This window comes from Convolutriloba macropyga, chromosome 9 (assembly GCF_964194025.1).
Source record: "Convolutriloba macropyga chromosome 9, txConMacr16.3, whole genome shotgun sequence".
In the NCBI taxonomy this organism is placed as follows: domain Eukaryota; kingdom Metazoa; phylum Xenacoelomorpha; order Acoela; family Convolutidae; genus Convolutriloba; species Convolutriloba macropyga.
Window position 1 is genome coordinate 48,575,195 of NC_134476.1, and position 26,016 is coordinate 48,601,210.

Consider the following 26,016-nt stretch of genomic DNA (forward strand, 5'->3'; position numbering starts at 1 on the left):
ACATCACCAAAGAAGATAAGGGTTTTCTTAAGGGTAGCTCTTAAGGGAACCAGATAACATGTAGACAAAAAAAAGAACTAAACAGGGCAACATTAAAAAGCCTATTTATGGAGATAAATTCAGATCAAATTCATGAAAACCATTAGCTATGAACTGAAACTATTAAAACAGTTAATTGAAGGCTTTTGATATTTTTCATAATCCGGTATGTATCATTTAACTACAAAAATAACGACAAATACAGTAAAAGAAAATTAGAACTTCAAATAATTCTGGCAAAGAAACGGTGTCCATAATCTATTTTGGGTCCATGTTGAAATAATCAGTGTCCATGTTGAAACCATAATCTATTTTATAAAAAACTTTATAAAAGTTCAGTCGATCGGTCCTCCCACGTCAATAATAACATACGTGACTTCTCATTAATGTGAAAAATTGACAAGACATCAAAAAACCTCAGAACGCGCAAATGTAAACAAAACCAAAAAACTCTTTTATGAAAACCCGTACTATCAGAGCCAAAATCCTTGCATGAAAATAATACAAAAACAAAGAGTCAACTCAAATACAGTTGAAAAAACATTATTTTTGAATTTCACTATTTTAAAATCAGTTTAAAACCTGCGAGATAGCGCAGGAATCAGCGCCTTTGCGGAAAATCAATCGATTTTCATAAGTTGATATCTACTCTTTAGCTGCCTTGTTGAACTGACACTGTTACCGTTATCGTGATATCTTCTGTTTATCAATTATATTAAACAGTGAAAATGAAAAAACGATCGAGCAGAGGCAATACGTCTTCAAAGAAAAAAAGAATGGCTTCGCTCACAACTGAGCAGAAAGAAACAGCGGAGAAATTGGGATGTCTTAATCAGAACGATGACGAAGATAACAATTCGGAGAACAATTTAGGTTATTTTCCTCTTCGCCTCTCTTTCCTCTCTTTCACCCCCGGCGGTGTTCTCATTTCATGAGAAAACGAGAATCAACTAGGACAAAAACAACTCGCATCAATTCATTTCATGCTAAGTAATGATGTCATTATAACTGTTAAACGGGCTCCATCAATAGACTTTTTTGATCGGTGGATTATCTGCTTACTTTGAAAACTAAAAGTTGAGTTTCTTCATTTACGTAATATTTTTTTGGTCATTTTTTATCTGGACGGGAAATCTTATAAAATCGTAGCTTCTAGCACGTCAGTCTTCGCCTTCTTCACTCAGAAAGACGCCCTTAAGAGCCAAGACACGAAGTTTACGTAAAAAGCTGTGCTACAATGCGATGTGCTTTAATGCGATGAAAAGTTCTGAAAAACATATGAATTGCAATAAAAAATAAGACATGAGTCTCGGTAATGTGAATTTGGCGATAATGTTCCGATTCCTCTTAACCCCGAACTTTGCCTAATTTTATAGCAAATGGGGCACTAAGCTGCATTTTAAAGCTAAATATAGATTAATTGACGTTTGGAGACTTCAAAAAATATGATTATGAAGTCAAAGGAGAAGGAGGAATTCAGTTTTTTATGCATTTAATAAAGCTGAAAGCAACTAGAACAGCAAATAAAAACGGTGAAATGAAAAATTGAGGAAAATTTTTCTCTATAATAGGGAATTGTTGAGTTGAAAGTTGTCGAAATTTTCTAGCCTTGCTAGTAAAGAATTCTGACGGGTTGGGACATACGCTTTAGATGGTCATGGTAGAAAAAGGAACGAAAGTAAATTAATATCCGCCAAAATATGGTCTTTCTGTGACCTTCCGTAAAAACAGTAACAATCAATAAAGCTCTTGCGCAATTTACATTTTTTTCGTTTAACCAGCATTTAAATAATGATCAAAAATAATGACCAATAAATAAATCCTAAGTGAATTTGAGATTGAGTCCAACCTTAAAAAAATTTTAAAATTTACTGCGAGATTTTTTGCCAAAGATTCGCGACATTCAAGTTTCTATTGTATGGGAACATAAAGAACTATATTCGGTTGAGTTAGTGTGGGCGAAAAATCAGCTGATTTCACAACGAAGCAAAAAATTGTTAGACTTCTGAGCTCGAACGCTGTTTTGTTCATAGTAGCTTGCCATATATCAAAACGTATAATTTTTAACTGGCAATAGAAATGGTAGAGGAGCCGGGATCCCAATTTATCTTTTTGAAAAGGTTTGCTTTTTATTATTAACATGCAAACATATCAGTTTTTTTTAGATTGTTCCAGTTTTCATAGTAAAAAAAAGAATCTCATAGGATAAAATGTGCAAAAAATGGTTTCCAAAACAGATTGAAAACCAAAAAGTAAAACTCAGAGATCACATTTAGTTGGGAGCAAAGAAGAGTTCATTCTTAAAACCACTGTTTGCTGAAAAAAAAACTAATGCTAACAATGAAAAGTCTCTAGAGATGTTTTCCATACATTTTTTGTTCACTGCCTATGATGTTTTAGATTATTGGTTTTAGAATTTTGTTATTTATACCTATCAAAACTTAGAGACCTCATTTTTTTTACTCTTTACCATTTATTTTTAATTATATTTATCAATTGGTCTGAAAAGATAGATGTATAAACATGTTAAAAATTGGACAAAATCATATTTTTTATACATTTTTGTTTAATACGAGCTCAGTGTTTTAATTTCAAGTCAGTCAAATGACTGCAGTAACATCCTTGATCAAATTTCTCTCCAAAAGACAGAGGAGTGCTGCAATAAGAAAAAAAATAAGTTTAGCTGAAAATTTCTTTCTTTTGGCTGAAGTAGATTGGTTGAGCAATGGACTATATGTAAGTGAAAGGCTGATTTCAACTCAAAGAATTTCTGAATGGCTCTACTTGCAACCACACACTATACCATTTTGATCTTCCATTGATGTTAATGTAGTCCATTTTCCCTTCATGGAACCCCACTATTACATCTTTTGACCCTGGGCTAGACCAAGCAGAGCTTAGGCCAGACCCTGAACCAGCTTGAATAGATTTGGTTACCCTGGGCCAGACCGAACAGACTCTGGTCCAGACAATGGTCCAGACCAAGCTGACCCAAGGCCTGACCCTGGGCCAGACCGAACATCCCAAGGCCAGACCTTGGGCAATCTTGAACAGACTTTGGTTACCCTGAGCCAGACTGAACAGACTCTGGCCCAGAGCAAATAGACCTATGGCCAGACACTGGGCCAGCCCACGCAAACCCAAGGCAAGGCCAGACCCTGGGCAAGACCGAACAGAGGTATGGGCAGACCTGGGCCAGACTGAGCAGACTTTGGTTACCGAGGGCCAGAACGATTTAAACATGTAAAACTACACTGAAAGAACTATAATTTATACTATATAACTATGAAAATATTAGGCCTGAAAACCGAGGCTCATGAGATTTTTTTGACTATTTCTTAACCAAAAAATTACGAAATCCAATGACCACAGAGTATTCAGAAACCCAAATTCAGTGTATGTTTAATCATCTATCTTTATATTGCTAGTTTCTGAAGATCGGCTGCTGCTTACAAAAATGATCATTTCAGGGCTCAAATATTGTTTTTGCAGAGGACTGGCTACAACAGTGAGCTTGACTTCCGAGCTTTGATCACTCCAAACATTTTGTTTGGGTGCTGATTAGAGCTAACTTTCCTAATATTTCTTCTCCAGAGGTCAACAGACTGAAAATTTGTTTGGGGTCGCACCAAAAAGTAGATACGGACCAGACTGAGCAGACAGAAGTTTGGGTATGGGCTAGACTGATCAGACCGAAAATTGGGAATGAGCCAAACCAAAAAGATCGAAAATTGGGCATGGACCAAAACGAATAGACCGAATTTCGGGTATGAACCAGACTGAACAGACCTCAAAAATGTGCATGGGCAAGACTGAACAGACCTAAAAAAAATACGAGGAGACGGATTGTGCCACCCACACTCCGTTCAGACTATGATAGAGGGTCGCACCAGTCCCCCTCTCCACGACCCAAGTCCGTCTGGCACATACCTGTCTTGGGTAGCGGACCTCGTCCTAGGTGACCTAATGCTTACATTAATTAACCCTTAATCAAACTGCACGTCAGCAGGCTGACCAACTGTTGTCCAATAAAATTGCATAAGCCTTAGGCGATCAAAGCCTCATGAGAACTTGTCAACACAAAAACATCAATTGAATTTATCGTTTTCTTTTTGGCTGCCATGAAGAACCCTTGATGTCAAATAGAGGCTGCAAAGTGGGGTTTTTCAGATATCCCTTCCATCCAGTGCCACTATTAATCATTTTATCCCTATGGCGTCAGTATAAGGGCATTAATTGTTCCTCTTAGCAGTGCTTCTCCAATACGCAAAATCGCCAATCACAAATAACCCCACCCTCTAAAATAATTTTACTCCTACTGAAAGCCTTAATCTCAGAACAGTATTTTGCACTACCTTAGATCCCTTTTATAGTACACTTGACTCATTGAAAGACAAGCTCGACGCAAAATGAGCAAATGGACACTTTGTGTAGATGCAGTAAAATTTATAATTCCTTCTTCCTCGTTTAAATTAGTCATTATGGATGCTTGTGGCTACATTATGGAAAAAATGGTCAAAATTTCAACGTTTAGCGATGGTTAACATTAAGAATGCATGCATTTGTCGTCCAGTTGAAACAAATTTCAGTGCCTTCCATTTGAAGCACAGTGCTGTTGATCGGCCCCCGTATCTAAGGTAGTGTAACATAAATTGAGAGAGAAAAGAATATGAAGAATGAAAAAAAGTGAAAACAATGAAGAGAATGAAAAGGAATTAATGCCTCTGGGCAGTTTAATTTGTCTTCTTATTGCAAAACATATTTGTGTACCGTTATCCCCCAAAATTAAATTTAAGGTCAAACTTTTTTTACTATATATCACAAGGAAGAAACTTTCATTAACTATTGACTGTGAGGAGGATTGTTTCTGGGTAGCATTACTGATCGTTCCATGGTTGGTGCGACAGCAGCACCGAATATTCAGAGAAACATTTAAATAGAAATAAATTTGTATTTAAGAATCTTTGTAACCATAGAAAGATCCCATATGGTTATTAATATTCATTCAAAGATTATAAATGATTCTTACTAACCATAGCAAGATTATGCAGAAATTTGTTTTCCCTATAGAAAACCATATATGTTCTCTGTACAATTACTACGGATTTTCATTTCCGGATTGTCATCATTTAGGTGTAAATGTGGAAAACTCTTGTCAGTACATTCCATAATATTGAAAGTCCGTTCAAATAATTTTAAATCGTCATAGAGGAAAAGAACCAGCCAATTTTTAGTGAAACACATGAGTGACAATATGGAAAATGCTGAAACAGCAGAAAATAAGAGTAGAGTGTCTCATTACAACAACAGCAGTGTCACATTCCTAATAAATGGGGAAGTGATGGAGTGTTGTGTGGAGACAATCCCAGAAAACACTAAACATGCATTCCACTCTAACACTTATCCTGTACTCATTCTAATTGCACTCTGCATACCCAGTGATACTACAATCATCAGTACAATACATACTCTGTTTCCTTATTATAGATGTGATGTGTTATAGATGTCTTTATTGTTTCCTAATAGATTCATTGGTGGCTCTTTCATGTTCGAACAGTGATAATTCGTAATGCCATTTCCGGGTCAGACTTTCAAGTTTTTGGGGTCATCGAGCTCATTGTAGGGCAACCTCGGAGAACTGTGAGAGGGTAGAAAAATTTGCAAATCTTTCTGTTCAATTCGAACAGTTCGGTTTTTATTCTATATCTGTTAGAACGAGTGAATATATTAAATTTTGTTTTTTTTTTCAAAAATCAACCAATGATGACTAAAAAATTCATATGAACGAAATTTTTGTCACTTTTAAAGGGTAATGGATCTTTTCCGCTAGTGCCCCACTTTAGTAAATATATATTACATGCAACCCCGAGACTCACGTGTCATAGTTTGTATAATGATTTACCTTGCAATGCGGGGGACCTTGCTGAGGAGTACATAAAGTACTGGGGGGCATAATGTACTGAAGCAATTGATGGAAGCTCGGCCTTACATGACTATTGTCCGGAAGTACTCGAAGGAAGAAAGGCCCCGGCTTTTGTAAAACATTCTGTCAAAAAATAATATTTTTTATCAAGAATCTTCAAAATACAATAATTAGAATACCGTAATTTATCCCTTTCTTCCTGTTTTGCTGGTTTGACATTGATGAAAAGTCGGTTGTTTTTTTCAATGTTGCCATTTTCATGTCGTTTCTGTTGTTTTGTCGTTTTTGCTCATTTAATTTTGTGATAAATGATTGCAGCATTTTCAATAACTGTCGATTTTGTTAATGGTTCCTCAGTTGAGAAAGATATTGGTCAAGGCCTTCTCTAAACGCTAATTCAACTTTTCTGCAAATTTTTACAAATGGTTTCTGGTTATTTCAACAAAATTTTCGAGACAATGATAAAAATTGTGTTGAATTGTAGAATAATAATTGGGCTATGTAGCTTAGAAAAAGCATGAAATTTCGTCATTGGAAACCTGCAGAAAGATTCATAATCATTAAAGTCATTTTGTGGTTATCGAATAAACAAATCTTGACATTTTGTCTAGACCAAAGTTTGCCGGAAAATTTAAAATTAATGCAAACGAAAAAGTTACTCCCTTATCATACATTTTCCAGTCAATGCAATACCTAAACTGAGTCATGCACTCAATTTTTTTTTTAAATATATATAAAAAAGAGCAGAATTTTTACGAAATGAGCTGAAAAGGTAGAATCTGTTCTGAATCAAAATGTAAAATATGATTTCAAACATTGACGAAAAGTGAGCGGAATGAGCTTGCGAAATAAAAAACATAGCAGCACAAGTCCTGAAGAACAATTCAAAAAATTTCATGAATAAACTAGACCTAGAACGGACTATGAGTGAATTCGGAAAACCATTTCTAAAAAAATAGATAAAAAATTTTAAAAATCAGAAAATCGATGTCAAAATGCCGCATATGAACGAATAACCTCTAGAGAGAAATGGAAATTTGGTTCCAACAAAAAAACAAGGCCTATAAAGAACTATGAATGGATTGAGAAAATTATTTAGAAAAAAAATCGATCCAAAAAATCGAAAAAACAGTAACAATCAAAGTGAAATTGCTTCTTAAAAATGTAGAAAACAAGCGGATAGTCAAAAGATTGAGCTGAAAACATAGAAATGAGTAGATCGAGCGGCTTTTGTTGAAGGAAATAAGTAAAAAGATTTAGCGGATTTGGCGGGTGAAAACGTAAAAAAGTGAAAGCCCAGTGAAATGAAACTTGAAACATCCTGATAAAAAGCATGATAAACTTGAAAAATCCTGGCAAGATCTTGGTAAGATTCTTGGCAAAAAAAGTCAAGATACCCGTACCGAACTCCAAGTGTTAATCAGTACTGGGCAATTATAAATGCAAGTCTCTCATGTAGTATAATTTGCTGGCTTTCTCACTTGAAATTTGTTTCTTTCAAGCGTATTTTAACGGCACAAAAGACGAAGTTTTAAACAGTCACAGTGGCACAGTACGGAGAACAAACAGATTGTTAGAGGGACAGAGTGGTTTGGATCCCCGTACGTAACTTTATTTTGCACTTGGCTTAGACTTGCCAAGACTTGGCCAAGTCTGACAAGTCTTAAATGTGTTATGATCATCGATCAGATTCTGTACTGATATGGAGACCTCGAATTAGACTTGCCCAGTACTGATATTGACTTGGCGTCAAGTACGGGTATGTACAAACTTGTAATTTCTTTGCAAGAAATTTAAGAAATAAGATCTTAATATGTACTGAGCATTGCGTTAATTTTCATTGAGCTGGTTAGAACTGACCTACGGAACATAAGGAAACAGTTTATAATTCTAGACTACGGGAATTACATGATACATGGCTCTTACTATGTGACTCTGATATTACTTTCAATAGTATTCCTCGTCTTTCCATGTGTCGTTACATCTCTATTCATTGGAGTTCGTTTCCAAGGCCATCTTAATAAATTTTACATGGGATTTATTGGTTTGACCATCCTGTATTACATTCAAGCTGCATTGGCTTCCACCGACATGTTGAATTTTTGCACACTGTATTTCCGACAAGCTTTGGAAAGTTTGGTCATATATTATCCAACTAACGAGAGATGCCTCAAGTATTCTACAAATCATCTCAACTTCACTCATACAATCGGTAGAACAATAGTTAGAATTTTTTGTAAACACCCCCAGTGTTTTTACGCCCCCCGTTACAAATTATATGTTGTTATACAGCACCTTACTATGTAAAAAAAAAAATAGCACGTGCGCCTGGGGGGGGGGGGGGGTAAAAGAGAGAAAAGGCGTAAAAGATATATAATATATTGGATCACTCCGTTGGAGTTGAGGTTTTCCATACTTTGGCCTCTGATTAGACCTTCTTGGAGAAAGTAAGGATCCAAAGTCTGGACATTTTTTGTACCGCAGTATGATCACCCAGGATGAGGTCTGCGATCCAAGAAAGGTATTGGCCAGACCGACCTGGATCGCGGACAGGGGGTCCGACCCAACTCAGTACTCAATGGTCTGCAGCAAAAATTGAGTCGCCCCCTCTGTCTAGCCAATGGCACTTTTTGGTCTGTTTGGTCTGGCCAGTACATACTCTTCGGTCTGATTGGTCTGACCAATGCCCATATTTTGGTCTGTTTAGTCTGGCCAATCCCCACTTTTCTGGCTGTTCGATCTGGCCAATAGGTTTGGTGAAGCCAAAAGAAGACCTCGTCCCCAAAAAATTGTATAAATGTGCGCTGCATTGACTGTTTTTCAAAATGATAGCCGAGCATTGGTAACCAACTTCCACTTCAAGATTATAAGACTGCTTAAGAAAACTAATTTCTGAAAACAGTATTGGTCTTTAAATCGGCAGCGTTTTTTTTCACATTTTTTTCTAAATCGCATTTTCATTTATCGTTCCGAAGGAAGAAAAAACAATAAAATAAATTTTTTTGGGTGCTTCTGCGCAATTCAATAGGTCTGGCTTATGGTCTGGCTCAGGGTCTGTTCCGTCTGGCAAGAGGTCTGAACTATGGTCTGGTGAAGGAAAGAGTCTGTTCCATTTGTCCAACGTTTTGGACGACCATCTGCCCAACGGTTCGTTCCGTCTGCCCAAAAGGTCTGAACAATGTTCTGGCTTAGAGTTTGTTCAGTCCAGCCAATAATCTGGACAAACTTTCTATAGTCTGGCCAATAGTGGCCAAGTCCATTTGGCCCGCCGAGTGTGGCCAATTTTTGTTCCGTTCGGTCAATACCTATTTTGGGTATGGTCGGCCTGGAGCACCATGACCGCAACTGAAAGCGGTCTGGCCAACTCCTGTCCTGAGTCGAGGGTCTGTGCAGCTTAAGAACACAAACGCAAAGTTAGTAAACCGATACTTAAAAAGCAACAAAAAAATTACGCATTATTTAAAAATTGCAGAGCATATTGACAATTATCAGAAAATTGAAAATTTTTAGCTCCCTAAATAATCAATTATTCATGGTGACGCCTTTCCACGGTAATGATTTTTTTTGGATTTCAGCTCAATAATTTACCCAGATAAAATATATGTCCCCGCATGAGCGCGTGTGTGTTTGTGTGTCTATGTGAGAGCGTGTGTGCTTGTGTGTGTGTTTTTTAAAGCCGAGTTTCTTCAATTAACACACCAACTCAAGATAAAAATGAACAGTAGAAATATAAAAGAATGAAAAGCAGATTTCGATGCTACATTCCATTGCAGTCAAATTGATTTTGCACTTTTGACAATAAAAACTTTAGTAAATCTTTTTAGTCCGTGAGAGTGATACATTAAGTAAAACTCAAATTGAAAAGCGGACTTTCTTCACTGTCACCCAATTAGTATTGCGACGTATGTACGACTTGAGCAATTAGATAAAAATGGAATCACATTCTTCGCGATTTGTTTGTGGATCGAATTGTTGCTCTTTGACATCAAATCTTCAAAACGAAATTTTGAAAAAAATCACACCACGTTAACGTCCGTTTCTACAGCAAATCAAAAAGGCAATTTTGACCTGAAAAGCCCCATAAGAGAATACTGAAAAACCACCAAAAGTTAGTTGAAACTCGTTAATTATGCCATAATTAACCAAGATAGAGATTGTATTGAAGCACAAATCCTTGATCGGTAAACTACTTGTTATCGTTTCTTCTTTTTGTTATAGTTTCTTGTTTTGGTGATTGTACAGTTTAATAATTTGACTTCTTCAAAAAAAAGTAAACTTTGAATTATTCTCAATCCTTCCTTATGAGGAATAAAATTAATTAGAAAAACTTTGTGCACAGCATAAGGTCAATTTATTTTCACGGCTTTAACGAAGCCTACTTAGTTTGACATTGGTGCTTTTGAAACCAACAGAGGAGAAACTTGCTAACATTGAATTTAAAAAAAAAGGTTTGTTGTCAAATGTGTTTAAATTATTTCATCACGTTTCATCAATCTTTATAAATGAAAACCGATATTTTACATAAAAAACACGGTACAGGACTTAATTTTTCCTGGTTTTAATGTTTCCAATCTGGTTTTCAGTTATTAACAAAACTTGGCAAAATTAGATTTTTTTCACTTGGAATTGTTTTAGTATTCGGAGCGAAACAAACTGTTGAACAGCGAAACTGATCGTTTAGTTATTGAGATTAATTGGTTATCAAGTAATTCAACAGTCGTCTACAGTTTGGCGGATGATACAGTTAACAGAAGTCAACATGAAAAACCTGGACAGATCTGGACAGATTTGAAACCATTGAACAAAACTGGATGGTGTAAAGTTTTTCTTGTCTTTATAAGATAAAAACTGTCACATTTGTTCTGCCAAACTGGACAGTGGAAAGAAATTGAAGAAAATTGCTAACAAGATGCTAAAGACAGTGCCAGAGGCACCAATTAACAGTGTTCAAAAGAATCAAAAGCAAAATACCAACGAGAAGAATTGAAAGTTGAAATTCAATAAATAAAATGAAAAGTTGAATCTTGGTTCAACGAAACAAGAAATGCAAAAGCGAACAGCAACCGAAAATTCAAGCATATTAAGCGGAACATGTGTAGCATAAGTGTCAGGCAGTTCGAAACAGATACGACTACAGAAACCAAGTTTCAATGAATTCAACTGCCATTAATTGAAGACTTGGCGAAAAAAACTTAGGTTTCAAATTGACAGTCGACCTAGCAAACAAAAACTTCTCTACCAACTGTTTTTTTTCTCTAATTAGAAAAAATCCCTACACAATTTCAGCATCGAAACAAGATTTCATCTTAATTAAAAAAAATTTGGATGAAACAAACCAAAGGTATGCGAAGGAGTCCAAAGAGAAATTGGACACTCATCGGCTTTCATATATAAGCAAAAGCACGCAAACACAATTGAAAGTGGGGCAAAACAAAGCAATTCAAGCAGTGAAGAAAAGCAATGGCAAACACAACAAACAAATGTACAGTTCAGTTACTCAAACGATACAAAAAAGGGGCAACGTCGAGCGATCAGGATTTTTTCGGGCCAAACGAAGGCGTGAAGATTGGATTAAAACCCGACATCGAACTTAAAATAAAGTTGCGGCTAGAATAGGCACGATTCAGGTAAAAAAGGCTAAACCTTGATATGCAAATGAAATAATCGGGATGAAACAATTTCAAAATCCACGTAATTGTTATTTAAGCGTCGAAGACAGAACGCTCCGCACCAGAGCTTGTTTACGATATATTGTTGGGTATTCGGGTACCAGTAACTACCTGAATCTGAAATTGAGAAAAATTGAAATCAAAACCTCTTTAATTGCATGAGTCGCCTTGTATTTGCATTGCTTCAGTGGATCAATACCAGACTCAGAAAACCAACCAATTGAAAATACTACTCACAGACGAATCGAAGTCAGCACTGTGTGGAATGTGTTTTTCTGGGCAGTTCTTTAAATGTGACTTGAGCATTTTAGAGAGGAGACCTGGAGAAACTCATGAGATCATAGATGCGCACCATGTCAAGCAAAGCCTCAAAATTCAAGAGGTATGACCAAATTCTCAGTTATTGTTTCCACTTTTGTGAATGTGCTGAAAGTTTAAAGACAGTGATCTGCAATAAAGCTAAACAATGTATATGGCGGTTGAAAAACTTTCTCAGTTGCCAAAGGAAAAAGAACCAAAAAGTAAAGCAAAAGATACTTTTGTTGGGCGAAGTAAAAAGCATAGCAGGACCAGTTGAATTACAATTCAAAGAAATGAAGCAACTTAAGTCAACAATATCAGCCGTCTTAAAAAATCGGGCCTCAATAAAAAACGAAAACCGAGAATTCCACGAAATTAAACAAAGCATTAAAAGAATTGAAAAAAATATATGATTTCCTTCACAAAACGAGTGTTATCGAAATTGTTATTCCCAACAACGTCAACCTCAAAAAACTTTTACACAATGGTAGTTTAAACGGCAATTACCAGCATTGTAGTCAAAATAAATTAACACCAACGACATCTGGCTAAATTTTTTTTACGAAGGTTAAGGTACATATATATATATATATATATATATATATATATATATATATATTTATATATATATATACATATATATATATATATATTCCTTAAAAATAATAGCAAACGAAAACCACCAAACATTTATTGTATGTGATTCCCAGCCTGAGGTTTGCACTCGAAATGGTTCTGATCAGACTGTCTCTGACCAGAGGTGCCTCTGACCAGACCGTCCGAAACCTAAATGGCCTATTATCAGACTGAAGCGCGATTGAAATTTTCTTTGGTCTCGAAAAAACCTGCTTTCCTCGTCAGAACCACCTCTGAAATTTTACTTATTGTTCTGCTCAAAATCTCCTGTAATTTTTTGTTTGTAACCCCGCGTAGGCACTAGCCAACCTGGATGAGAGAAGGAGGAGGGGAACACACCATGACAAACGGCAACATACTGGAAAAGGCTCAATAAGTCATTTTCTCAACTTGAGACAATTCTGACATTTGTTGGCTATTTTTTCACTTCTCTTACTATGAAAACCATCTAATCGGACCAACTGGCTTTCCAAACTGTTCCTGTGCAGAATCAGTTTCTCTCTGATCGGAAGGTTTGGAGCACAGGATTATGGACTTCAGCTCGAACCGTTTATCATCAGACAAAGTTGCACTAGAACTATTTATGACCAGACCCAGTTGCGCTCATAATTGTCTAAGAGTTTATGATCAGAATCAAGTGCACTCGTGCGCCCAATAATTTCCTGTAATGGCGAGCGTAAAATGCTAAGTTGTGAGCTCGAATTGGTCTGATCAAAAATTTTGATAATCACTCTAGATAAACAGAGTTTTAACTTTTTATAAGCAGTAAAACGCACGCTGGTAGCGTTTTTAGGCATTGCGTAAACAAAAATTTTAATTTTTGTTGTGCCTGAATATGCGATTTTTGTACAAAAAGTAGGTTATCTCGACTTTAATTTGACCCAATTCTTTAAAGCCGGATTTTGGTCGGACGCAAATGTAAGGCTAAACTATTACTCTACCCAAAAATATGTGTTTAGTGGTTGAAGAGCTCTACAATCAACTCTTTTTTTGAACTGTTAAATTTCGCCAATCTTTATCGTACTGAGTTGTGAGTGGTTTAATTAGTTTAAGATTATCAAGCGTAGATTTCAATATGACAAAATTGTTGAAGATAGCCTCATTTGTCTTAAAATTAAAGATAAAAAACAGTTGCTAAAATGTTTGAAAGAACTCATTTGGCGAAACTTCTTCGACAAGACGTTCTTTTACTTAGATGAGGGCTATTTCATCTACTTCCAACTCTCACGAAAGCATACGCTAATTTGAATCGATATTTAAGGAAAATGCATCATTTTTTTGATACATTAAAACTTTTGTTTGCCAAGCTGTCTGGCAAAATTATTTGAATTTTGGAACAAAGACAACTTTAAACAGCCGGGCAGCGATAGCTAGGCCATTTTAGTCTCATCGTTGGTTTTTGCGCAAAGAAAAACAATTTGTATTGTATTTTTTTGTTACGTCCTTTTTTAAAATGTATTTTGCAGTTTTTGGTCCCAATAATCTTCCAAACAAATCTAGTTTTCTTTAAAAAATCAGTTAATGCAGCTCCCATTGATGTTCAATTGGGGTCCAAAGAACACGGGTTTTTTTCGTTGTCCAATTAATGAATTTCGATGTCAAATTTTATGAATTTCAATGGTCTTTTTCCTTCTCTATGGAATTATTTAAGAATTTTATAAAGCCTTCATTTGGCACGTAGCGATTTTCCTCTAAAGTAGCTAGTAAATTGTCCAAAAACCATCATCTGTTTCTAATATTTTCATTTTCCTCAATATAAGTGTTTCGGTAACAACTGAAACAATTATCTGTATCAATGGACCATCAGCAATAGCAAAATTAATTTTCGTCTGATTGTTGAATTTTTAAAATCAAATCTTGTATTGAGGCGCTGCCCTTTCTTTTTGTGATTTTCTTTGATTTTTGTTTCTTTCATGGCAATTAGCCAACTGAATGTTTTGAATTCCAATCTTAATAGCCGAGAAACCGTAAAATCACGAATAATTGATAGCCAAGGAACTCAAGTTATAGTTTCAGCCAAAAACTTATGTTTTTTGACATTGTGTTTGCTTGAATTTGTTTGTGAAAGTATGAGTTCAGTTCTTCGTTGTTAACTTGTAATTGTCGTTTTTTTGTTCTCACTTGACTTAATCTTTGTAATCAAATGTCCAATTGTCTTCCTCTTAAGCGAAAGTGTGTTTTTTTGTTATTTTGTGGAAGATTTAATGTTGCTATGACTTTTTTTGAGTTTTTGAGAATTTAGAGTTTTTTTCTGATTTCTGTCACATTGTCCAACTTTTGAGGTTAATTTTTGGTGTTTTTTCTTATTATCAACTGAATGAAAATTTTTCTATTATATTAATGGCGTAAATGATTAATTGAGGGAATTAAATTTAAAGAAGACGTAACCACACTAAATGATTTTAGCGACTTGATAATCATATCAAAGGCTTCGACACTGTTTTCTCATGAAATTTAATTGATGCTTTGATTTTTGCCCGTATTTGTTCTCTTTGTATTTGTATAACTTTCCTGACAGCGACGAGTCTGGATGTAAGAAAGAAGCCATTTATGTTTTTCAGTTGATAGCTAATGGTTTTTCATGATTTTGAAATTAACTTTATTAAAAAAGTAAAAACGTGCTTTGCAACTTCCTCCTTTTGTTTTTCTTCGACATGTTTGTTATAGTCAACAAAAACAGGTCCCTTATCTTCTCTGGTGAAATGCAAATCAATTTCTTCATTTTTGTTTTTTTCTTGTGCTGCTTTGAACTTGTTATTAAGTTCTTTTTAAAAATAGGTAGACATTGAGTTTTGGTATTAAATAATGCTTATTCTTCCATTTGATTTTGTTCCCTGACTTGTCTCTTAGTCTCCTTATTGCATTGAATCAACGTCAACGGCCACCTAATGAGGCTTTATTTAAATGTATGAGTTGTTTGAGTTTAGAGCGATTTTTAAATGGATACACCATTTGTTTTCGAACAATATTTGAATTTTTGAAACTTTTGTATCTCTTCCTCATTTTGTAGACAATTAAGTCAAAAATGTGGTTGCTTATGTGCAAACGCACATTACCGAGCCTTTTTGTCTACGTTATAAAGTAAAAGGAAAAAACTCTGATTTCAATGAAGTTTTTTGTTCAAATTAATGGAACTTTTACTATTATAGAGTTTTCGATATCTTTGATCAGCTTTCACATATTTTGTGCAGCAGATATGGTCAAGTTTTATTGCTTAGTAAAAAAAATTAGAGCCAACCGGATTTCAGCAAAATCTGTGAAAGCAATCAGCATTTTCCAAAAAAATGATTCCAAAAAGTCACATGTAGAGTTTCATATTTTTTATGTTGCAGTGTGCATGTACAACCAAAATAGTGTTAATTCTTACGTGTCTGATACTGGGATTGTATTTGCCACAATATTCCTCACGTTCATCGTCACAAACTGTATCAGCGGGGGAATCTTTTCACAATGGAAAAGCGCAGGTAGTAATAATATCTTTTCTGTAATTTGATAAATTTTGAAAAAAAACTTGAGTTCTCAACTCTTGACAAACTCAGCACTCCTTTACCCGTTAAGCTCCAGCTAAAAGACAAAAACGTGTTGATTGTGTGTATTAAAAAGTTGATGAGCTTCGCGATTCTATAAATAGAGCATAAACACATCTGGATTTCTATATTATCTAATCGTGGATCAATATGGCTTCTTGGCTGACAAGGACCAACGTGTCCACAAGGTTCCTCGCCACAAGAATAAGCGGTGGAAAGCAGAATGCATTGGTTGCAATATTTCAGGTGAAAAAAATAAAACACGTATTTTAAATGTCTTTTTAATTTTTTCTCATGATTATTTTTTTTAGCTTGGGATCGATTTTCAAAGAAATTCTTTTCAATATTTACCAGAAAATGCATTCGTGCGGCAGATTTTTTGAATCTAATGAGATTTTCAGCTATTCATCACATTTCTGAAGGGTTAAAATACTGATCAAGAAATACTATGATTAATGTTCCTTTCATGCGGTATTTTAACATAGACGGGTTAAAGCCATGATGTTTTGTGATCGACATGAACTATCTTTACCATTAGTTTGCAAAGTGTCACACTTTTCTAGACCGATGCTTAAAGAAAATGGCCGTTTTTGTAGAATTAAGGACTTTTTTCGACCGCTTTTTAGGAAATGAACCTGTTAACTGTTTTTTTAAACTTAAAAAATTCTAAGCAAAATGCCAAATATGGCACATTATTTTTTCCAATCTTTTCAGAGAACATATTGAGCAATTGAAGAGATAGTGTTTAAAATTTATGGTTGATTAGGATGGTGAACAAATATAAGCATGAAGGAACATGTTTGAGCTGAAAAAAGCACAACATTGAAATCGATTAAAAACTGCTTCTCAAACACAAGTCAAAAGAAAGCGATAAAAGATAACTTCGTCGTCAACATTGTTATCAATTACAGAAAAGAAGACTATTTGTTTGTTGGCAAAGACCAAACTCAAGAACTCACTTTATAAACAGTTGAAACAGGGCGAAACAGCAATCATTTTTTGCTAAACAGACGTCATAATATTTCCGACCCCATTTTAGTGTGTATGTTTGTGTGTGTGTGTGTGTGTGTGTGTGTGTGTGTGTGTGTGTGTGTGTGGGGGGGGGGGGTTAACTATATACAAAAATGGTTTTCTTTGCTCAGTCAATTTAGGCCGATCGATATATTCATCAGAGAGAATTGTGATTGGTATGATTAAAAAGCCCGTCCAGCGTAAAATATACAATTATAGAGATTTTTTTTGAAAGAGGCTTTTTCCAAGGATTTATCCAGGCATAAAATTTTGTGAATAGCACATCGCTCTCGGTTGTTTTTATTCACATTTTCCGTAATTTCATTAGCAAATTTTAAAACAAAAAGAATATTTTACTTCAGCTTCCTGTAAAAGAAATCTTGAATTAAAATATTGCCAGTTTTTCGCACTTTAACTGATATGTAACCGAAATGGATAATTTCTCGTTTCAAAGAAATTTTAGGACAATTACGTGCTTTAGCTAGACGCGCAGCGATTAGGTCTAGCTTTGTTCTCTCCGTGGACTCTACGAAAAAATATTTGGTTTGTATTAGGGCGCAATCTTAGAAATATTTTTATAGTTTTTGTTCTTTTTATGTTACTTAACGGCAACAAAAATTTCAAATTATGTTTCAATAAATGCAAATTTCTTTCACATGACAATTAGCTCACATAAAGATAATATATATCAGGTTTTCAGGATGAGCTAATTGTTTTCTTTAATTGGAACAAGTGAAACTAAATATTGACTAACTGGAACAATTAAAATTAAACCACGACTAATTGGAACAAATAGAACTAAACCGAAACAATGACTTGGTATATATCCGTTTTTAGAAAAATTATGCAAATTTTTCGTCAACTCATCATCTTTTCATTTTACCTATGTCAACTGGTATCTGTACATCTTCTCATAGTCGAGTTGATATTCTTTTTCTATAAGTGTCCCGTTTTCAACTAACGGTTTTTTTACTTTGATAGTAATCGTCTCATTTAAAAATGCATTTTCTAGATAATGCCCAGTTCTTAGGTTTGTTTTTTTCTTTCCATGCCACAATATTACTCTTTTTGGAAGTTCCTTTTCGTATTGAGAAAGTAAGGATGCGCAATTAAGTTTTTTAATTGGTCTCAAAGGATTGTTTATGGCAGCGACACTGTTTTCTTTTGAATTATTTGGTTTTTTGAAAGTTTGACTGATTGTTTTGTTCCCTTCGTAGTCTTTTGACATTTTATGAATAATGCCATGTCTGAAGTGCTTTTTTGGGAGAAATCAATGAAGACATCTCAGTTGCTCCCTCAATTATCACTCAAGTGGTATGGACGAATCTTTTAATTATATCAGGTAATACCCAATGGTTTTAATCAATTAGAAAGTAATGATTTTCAAAAATTGAAAAATAGTTTTGATATTCGTCCCTTCTAATTTTTTCGAATTGTTATAGAGTTTAATTAAAGCCAGGTACCATGACTTTTGTGTGCGGAAAAGCCTAATTTGAATTTTATAGGTTTTATCGGATGCCATTTTGATGTTGTTATTGTGCTTTCTTTTAAAAATAGGCATCGATTTTTGGTTGTAAATAATATTTGTTCTTATTTGAAATTTGTCTTGTGTGGTATTCTCGTTAATGGCAGAATTCATCGGGCATCTAATGTCTCATTAATCTAAGCTTTTTGTGGTTTGATGAACAGTTTGAGATCTGTTGAATGTTTTCTATCACCTTCTCATTGGGAAGACAATTAAGTCATAAATGTGGATGAGTAAGATCGCAGCTTTATGTGCAAACACAAATTACCAAACAATTTTTGTTTTCGTTAAAACATTACCGAACACATTGAGCCAGGCATGAGTAAATATCGTTTTGAATGGCAAAGGTTTTCTGACAAAATTTAGATGTAGAATTCGAGTTTTTCGATGAAAAATAATTGCAATATTAAAAAAAAATTATTTGCTGCCGATTGGATTAAGCCAATGAAATTTAACGCCGGTTTAGTTATAGTTTCAAAGAATTGGGAGTTTCAAAAACTATATGCAGCGATTTGCAATTTGGGTTGAGTAACGGAGACCATTGATGGATCTAACGGTGGGATTCGATCAGCGATAGTTCAACCAAACAACGGAGTTTGAAGAGAGCAGTAGTGGAGCTCGCACTTGTACCACCAAGAAATTTTTAGCCATGGAAAACAGTACGGGCGTTGTTGAGGTTTTTTCTTAACTACTAAACAGTTCAGTTCAAGTTAAAGTCGAAGCCAAATTGATTTGTTCACTTCGTCATCGTTTGAGTTTAGTAGCTGTTATAAGTACGTGTTTATCTCAAATCAGCAAAACAATACTACGAATTGACAATGTGGCATCAAAATTTTTTGTGATTGTTTTTCCAAAATTGAAAAATAACTTTAATCCCAAATTTTTCCATTGAAAATGTTTGTAAACGTAACACAATTATGTTGAACAAATTTCACAAAATGTCTCAAAATTTTTTTTTCAATCCAACTTTTTAAATTTAAATTTTTTAATTTTTTCAAGCCAAACGGTTAAAATACTGTTACAAACAGAAAAGCATCTGGCACGCCTTTAATTTGTTTAATACAATTTAAGAACTACACTCCCCAAAAATTAATTATAAGCTAAAAAGTATTGGTTTATGAAAAAAAAGACCCAGCCGAGGTCAAGAAAAGAACTGAAAGTCAGTGCTTTACGGAAAAAATTGTTTTCTGTGCAAAGACTGGAATAGCCCCATGAAAGAGAAAAAATTGACATTTTTGACGTAAATTTCATTCTGTTGATATGCTATTGTGTGCACTGACTCCATTTTTAGAGGCTTTGACAAATTTTATTAATTACTATTATTTATTATTATTACTATAATTGCTACTTCTTATTAATTTTTGAATACGGAGTTGAATCAAAACAAAAAACGTCAAAAGAAGTTTCTTTTCTTGATTTTTTTATTTTATTTGAATTATTTCTAACCTTGAAGTATCTAAATCTACGCAAGCTGTTGAGGCTTTGCGTAAATAGTAAACATGATAAGTCAAGGTCCATTCGAACACTGAAATTGGAGTAGTATGACAAGCAGAATTCATTGCTACATTCTATCGATGCCAGATTTATTTGTTAGTCGGTATTTGTTTTCAGTAGCTTTTATTAGTACGTGATTATCGAACGTAAAGTGGAACTCAAATTTGAACTATCTCAAATTAGCAAATCAATATAAAAAATAAAGAATGTTGCATCAGATTTTTTGTGATTCGTTTTCGAAAATTGAAAAAAAAAACGTTAATCAAAATTTTTTCTTTAGAAAATGTTTGTGGACGTAACTCAATTAAGTTGTACATAATTCAAAAAACGTTTTGTGAAGAACGCATGTCTCAAAAGATTTAACTTTTCATATCCAAGTTTTAAGTTTTAAATTTTTTAATTTTTAAAGCCAAACGGTTTAAATACTCACGGTTAAAAACAAAGGTATCTGGCATGCCTCATTTTTTTTAATACAAATTAAGAACTACACTCCACAAATATTAAATTTTAAGTTGAAAATTATTGGTTTCCGAATAAAAGGACCCATCCGAGGACAATAAAAGAACTGGAAATCAATTCATTGAAAAATTGTTTGCTATTTGAAATATGGAATAGGCGCAAGAACCAGAAAACAGTTGACGTTTTTGTCTTAAATTTGATTCTGCCAAAGTGCTTTTGTATGAATGATTCCAGTTTTTGAGGGTTTGACAAACTTTATTAATTATAATTATTTATTTTTACTACAATTATTACTACTATTAATTAACTTAGTTTCACGGAAATCATTCAATACAAAAAACTTCAAAAGCATACAAAAGATCTTTAGAACTAAATCTGATTTTTTATATTATTTGAATTATAAAATCTCAACTACTATCTCTGGTTTTTTATATAACGTGAATTTTTATAACATTAAAGTATATAAATATACGCAAGCTGTTGAGGCTTTGCGTAACTAGTAAAAAGGATAAGTCAAGGTCCATTGGAACAGTGAACTTGTAGTAGTATGACAAGCAGAATTCAATGCGACATTCTATCGATGCCAAATTGATTTGTTCCCTTCGTCAAAAATTTTGTTCAGTAGCTTTCTTTAGTACGTTATAATCTTACATGAATTGAAAATCAAACTTGAACTATCTCAAATTGGCATAAAAAGAATACGACTTAACAATATTTCATCAGATTTTTTGTGATCGATTTTCGAAAGTTGAGAAAAAACGTTAATCACAATTTTTTCAACAGAAAATATTTGTGGACTTAACTCAATTAAGTTGTACATAATTCAAGAGAAGTTTTGTTAAGAAACGCATGTCTCAAAAGCTTTAACTTTTAATATCCAAATTTTAAGTTTTAAATTTTTTAATTTTTAAGGCCAATCGCTTTAAATACTCACTGTTAAAACAGAAGTATCTAGCAAGCCTTTAATTTCTTAAATACAAATTAAGATTTACACTCCACAAAGATTAAATTTTAAGTTAAAAAGTATTGGTTTCTGAAATAAAGGACCAATACCAGGACAGCAAAAGAACTGAAAATCAATGCGTCAAAAATTGTTTGCTGTTTGAAGTCTGGAATAGGCGCAAGAACCAGAAAACAGTTGAGGTTTTTGACGTGAATTTCAATCTGCTGAAGTGTTATTGCATGAATGACTCCAATTTTAGAGGCTTTGACAAACTTTATTAATTACTATTATTTATTATTATTACTATAATTGCTACTTCTTATTAATTTTTGAATAAGGAATTGAATCAAAACAAAAAACGTCAAAAGAAGTTTCTTTTCTTGATTTTTTTATTTTATTTGAATTATTTATAACCTTGAAGTATCTAAATCTACGCAAGCTGTTGAGGCTTTTGCGTAAATAGTAAACATGATAAGTCAAGGTCCATTCGAACACTGAAATTGGAGTAGTATGACAAGCAGAATTCATTGCTACATTCTATCGATGCCAGATTTATTTGTTCGTCGGTATTTGTTTTCAGTAGCTTTTATTAGTACGTGATTATCGAACGTAAAGTGGAACTCAAATTTGAACTATCTCAAATTAGCAAATCAATATAAAAAATAAAGAATGTTGCATCAGATTTTTTGTGATTCGTTTTCGAAAATTGAAAAAAAAACGTTAATCAAAATTTTTTCTTTAGAAAATGTTTGTGGACGTAACGCAATTAAGTTGTACATAATTCAAAAAACGTTTTGTGAAGAACGCATGTCTCAAAAGATTTAACTTTTCATATCCAAGTTTTAAGTTTTAAATTTTTTAATTTTTAAAGCCAAACGGTTTAAATACTCACTGTTAAAAACAAAGGTATCTGGCATGCCTCATTTTTTTTAATACAAATTAAGAACTACACTCCACAAATATTAAATTTTAAGTTGAAAATTATTGGTTTCCGAATAAAAGGACCCATCCGAGGACAATAAAAGAACTGGAAATCAATTCATTGAAAAATTGTTTGCTGTTTGAAATATGGAATAGGCGCAAGAACCAGAAAACAGTTGACGTTTTTGTCTTAAATTTGATTCTGCCAAAGTGCTTTTGTATGAATGATTCTAGTTTTTGAGGGTTTGACAAACTTTATTAATTATAATTATTTATTTTTACTACAATTATTACTACTATTAATTAACTTAGTTTCACGGAAATCATTCAATACAAAAAACTTCAAAAGCATACAAAAGATCTTTAGAACTAAATCTGATTTTTTATATTATTTGAATTATAAAATCTCAACTACTATCTCTGGTTTTTTATATAACGTGAATTTTTATAACATTAAAGTATATAAATGTACGCAAGCTGTTGAGGCTTTGCGTAACTAGTAAAAAGGATAAGTCAAGGTCCATTGGAACAGTGAACTTGTAGTAGTATGACCAGCAGAATTCAATGCGACATTCTATCGATGCCAAATTGATTTGTTCCCTTCGTCAAAAATTTTGTTCAGTAGCTTTCTTTAGTACGTTATAATCTTACATGAATTGAAAATCAAACTTGAACTATCTCAAATTGGCATAAAAAGAATACGACTTAACAATATTTCATCAGATTTTTTGTGATCGATTTTCGAAAGTTGAGAAAAAACGTTAATCACAATTTTTTCAACAGAAAATATTTGTGGACTTAACTCAATTAAGTTGTACATAATTCAAGAGAAGTTTTGTTAAGAAACGCATGTCTCAAAAGCTTTAACTTTTAATATCCAAATTTTAAGTTTTAAATTTTTTAATTTTTAAGGCCAATCGCTTTAAATACTCACTGTTAAAAACAGAAGTATCTAGCAAGCCTTTAATTTCTTAAATACAAATTAAGATTTACACTCCACAAAGATTAAATTTTAAGTTAAAAAGTATTGGTTTCTGAAATAAAGGACCAATACCAGGACAGCAAAAGAACTGAAAATCAATGCGTCAAAAATTGTTTGCTGTTTGAAGTCTGGAATAGGCGCAAGAACCAGAAAACAGTTGAGGTTTTTGACGTGAATTTCAATCTGCTGAAGTGTTATTGCATGAAAGACTCCAATTTTAGAGGCTTTGACAAACTTTATTAATTACTATTATTTATTATTATTACTATAATTGCTACTTCTTATTAATTTTTGAATAAGGAATTGAATCAAAACAAAAAACGTCAAAAGAAGTTTCTTTTCTTGATTTTTTTATTTTATTTGAATTATTTATAACCTTGAAGTATCTAAATCTACGCAAGCTGTTGAGGCTTTGCGTAAATAGTAAACATGATAAGTCAAGGTCCATTCGAACACTGAAATTGGAGTAGTATGACAAGCAGAATTCATTGCTACATTCTATCGATGCCAGATTTATTTGTTCGTCGGTATTTGTTTTCAGTAGCTTTTATTAGTACGTGATTATCGAACGTAAAGTGGAACTCAAACTTGAATTATCTCAAATTAGCAAATCAATATAAAAAATAAAGAATGTTGCATCAGATTTTTTGTGATTCGTTTTCGAAAATTGAAAAAAAAAAACGTTAAGTTGTACATAATTCAAAAAACGTTTTGTGAAGAACGCATGTCTCAAAAGATTTAACTTTTCATATCCAAGTTTTGAGTTTTAAATTTTTTAATTTTTAAAGCCAAACGGTTTAAATACTCACTGTTAAAAACAAAGGTATCTGGCATGCCTCATTTTTTTAATACAAATTAAGAACTACACTCCACAAATATTAAATTTTAAGTTGAAAATTATTGGTTTCCGAATAAAAGGACCCATCCGAGGACAATAAAAGAACTGGAAATCAATTCATTGAAAAATTGTTTGCTGTTTGAAATATGGAATAGGCGCAAGAACCAGAAAACAGTTGACGTTTTTGTCTTAAATTTGATTCTGCCAAAGTGCTTTTGTATGAATGATTCCAGTTTTTGAGGGTTTGACAACTTTATTAATTATAATTATTTATTTTTACTACAATTATTACTACTATTAATTAACTTAGTATTATGGAAATCATTCAATAAAAAAAACTTCAAAAGCATACAAAAGGTCTTTAGAACTATATCTGATTTTTTATATTATTTGAATTATAAAATCTCAAATACTATCTCTGGTTTTTATATAACGTGAATTTTTATAACATTAAAGTATACAAATGTACGCAAGCTGTTGAGGCTTTGCGTAACTAGTAAAAAGGATAAGTCAAGGTCCATTGGAACAGTGAACTTGTAGTAGTATGACAAGCAGAATTCAATGCGACATTCTATCGATGCCAAAATGATTTGTTCCCTTCGTCAAAAATTTTGTTCAGTAGCTTTCCTTAGTACGTTATAATCTTACATGAATTGAAAATCAAACTTGAACTATCTCAAATTGGCATAAAAAGAATACGACTTAACAATGTTTCATCAGATTTTTTGTGATCGATTTTCGAAAGTTGAAAAAAAAACGTTAATCACAATTTTTTCTACAGAAAATATTTGTGGACCTAACTCAATTAAGTTGTACATAATTCAAGAGAAGTTTTGTTAAGAAACGCATGTCTCAAAAGCTTTAACTTTTAATATCCAAATTTTAAGTTTTAAATTTTTTAATTTTTAAAGCCAATCGCTTTAAATACTCACTGTTAAAAACAGAAGTATCTGGCACGCCTTTAATTTCTTAAATACAGATTAAGAACTACACTCCACAAAGATTAAATTTTAAGTTAAAAAGTATTGGTTTCTGAAAAAAAGGACCAATACCAGGACAGGAAAAGAACTGAAAATCAATGCGTCAAAAATTGTTTGCTGTTGGAAGTCTGGAATAGGCGCAAGAACCAGAAAACAGTTGAGGTTTTTGACGTGAATTTCATTCTGCTGAAGTGTTATTGCATGAATGACTCCAATTTTAGAGGCTTTGACAAACTTTATGAATTACTATTATTTATTATTATTACTATAATTGCTGCTTCTTATTAATTTTTGAATAAGGAAATGAATCAAAACAAAAAACGTCAAAGAAGTTTCTTTTCTTGATTTTTTTATTTTATTTGAATTATTTATAACCTTGAAGTATCTAAATCTACGCAAGCTGTTGAGGCTTTGCGTAAATAGTAAACATGATAAGTCAAGGTCCATTCGAACACTGAAATTGGAGTAGTATGACAAGCAGAATTCATTGCTACATTCTATCGATGCCAGATTTATTTGTTCGTCGGTATTTGTTTTCAGTAGCTTTTGTTAGTTCGTGATTATCGAACGTAAAGTGGAACTCAAACTTGAACTATCTCAAATTAGCAAATCAATATAAAAAATAAAGAATGTTGCATCAGATTTTTTGTGATTCGTTTTCAAAATTGAAAAAAAAACATTAATCACAATTTTTTCTTCAGAAAATATTTGTGGACTTAACTCAATTAAGTTGTACATAATTCAAAAGAAGATTTGTTAAGAAACGCAT

At 33.2% G+C, this 26,016-nt stretch overlaps 1 protein-coding gene across 2 annotated transcripts in view; it reads left to right on the forward strand.

Annotated features, from left to right (window-relative positions):
• The first annotated feature begins 719 nt into the window (after positions 1-719).
• Positions 720-26,016, forward strand: part of LOC142345431 (uncharacterized) — a 75,724-nt gene continuing 50,427 nt past the window's right edge. Inside the window, exons 1-4 of one of the 2 annotated variants that reach the window (XM_075397477.1) lie at positions 720-912; positions 5,274-5,495; positions 7,857-8,174; positions 15,900-16,031. In XM_075397477.1, the coding sequence (XP_075253592.1) occupies positions 768-912; positions 5,274-5,495; positions 7,857-8,174; positions 15,900-16,031 (817 nt within the window). In that variant the 5' untranslated portion in view covers positions 720-767. The remainder of the gene's footprint in view (positions 913-5,273; positions 5,496-7,856; positions 8,175-15,899; positions 16,032-26,016) is intronic. The other variant, XM_075397478.1, reaches the window with a different exon arrangement.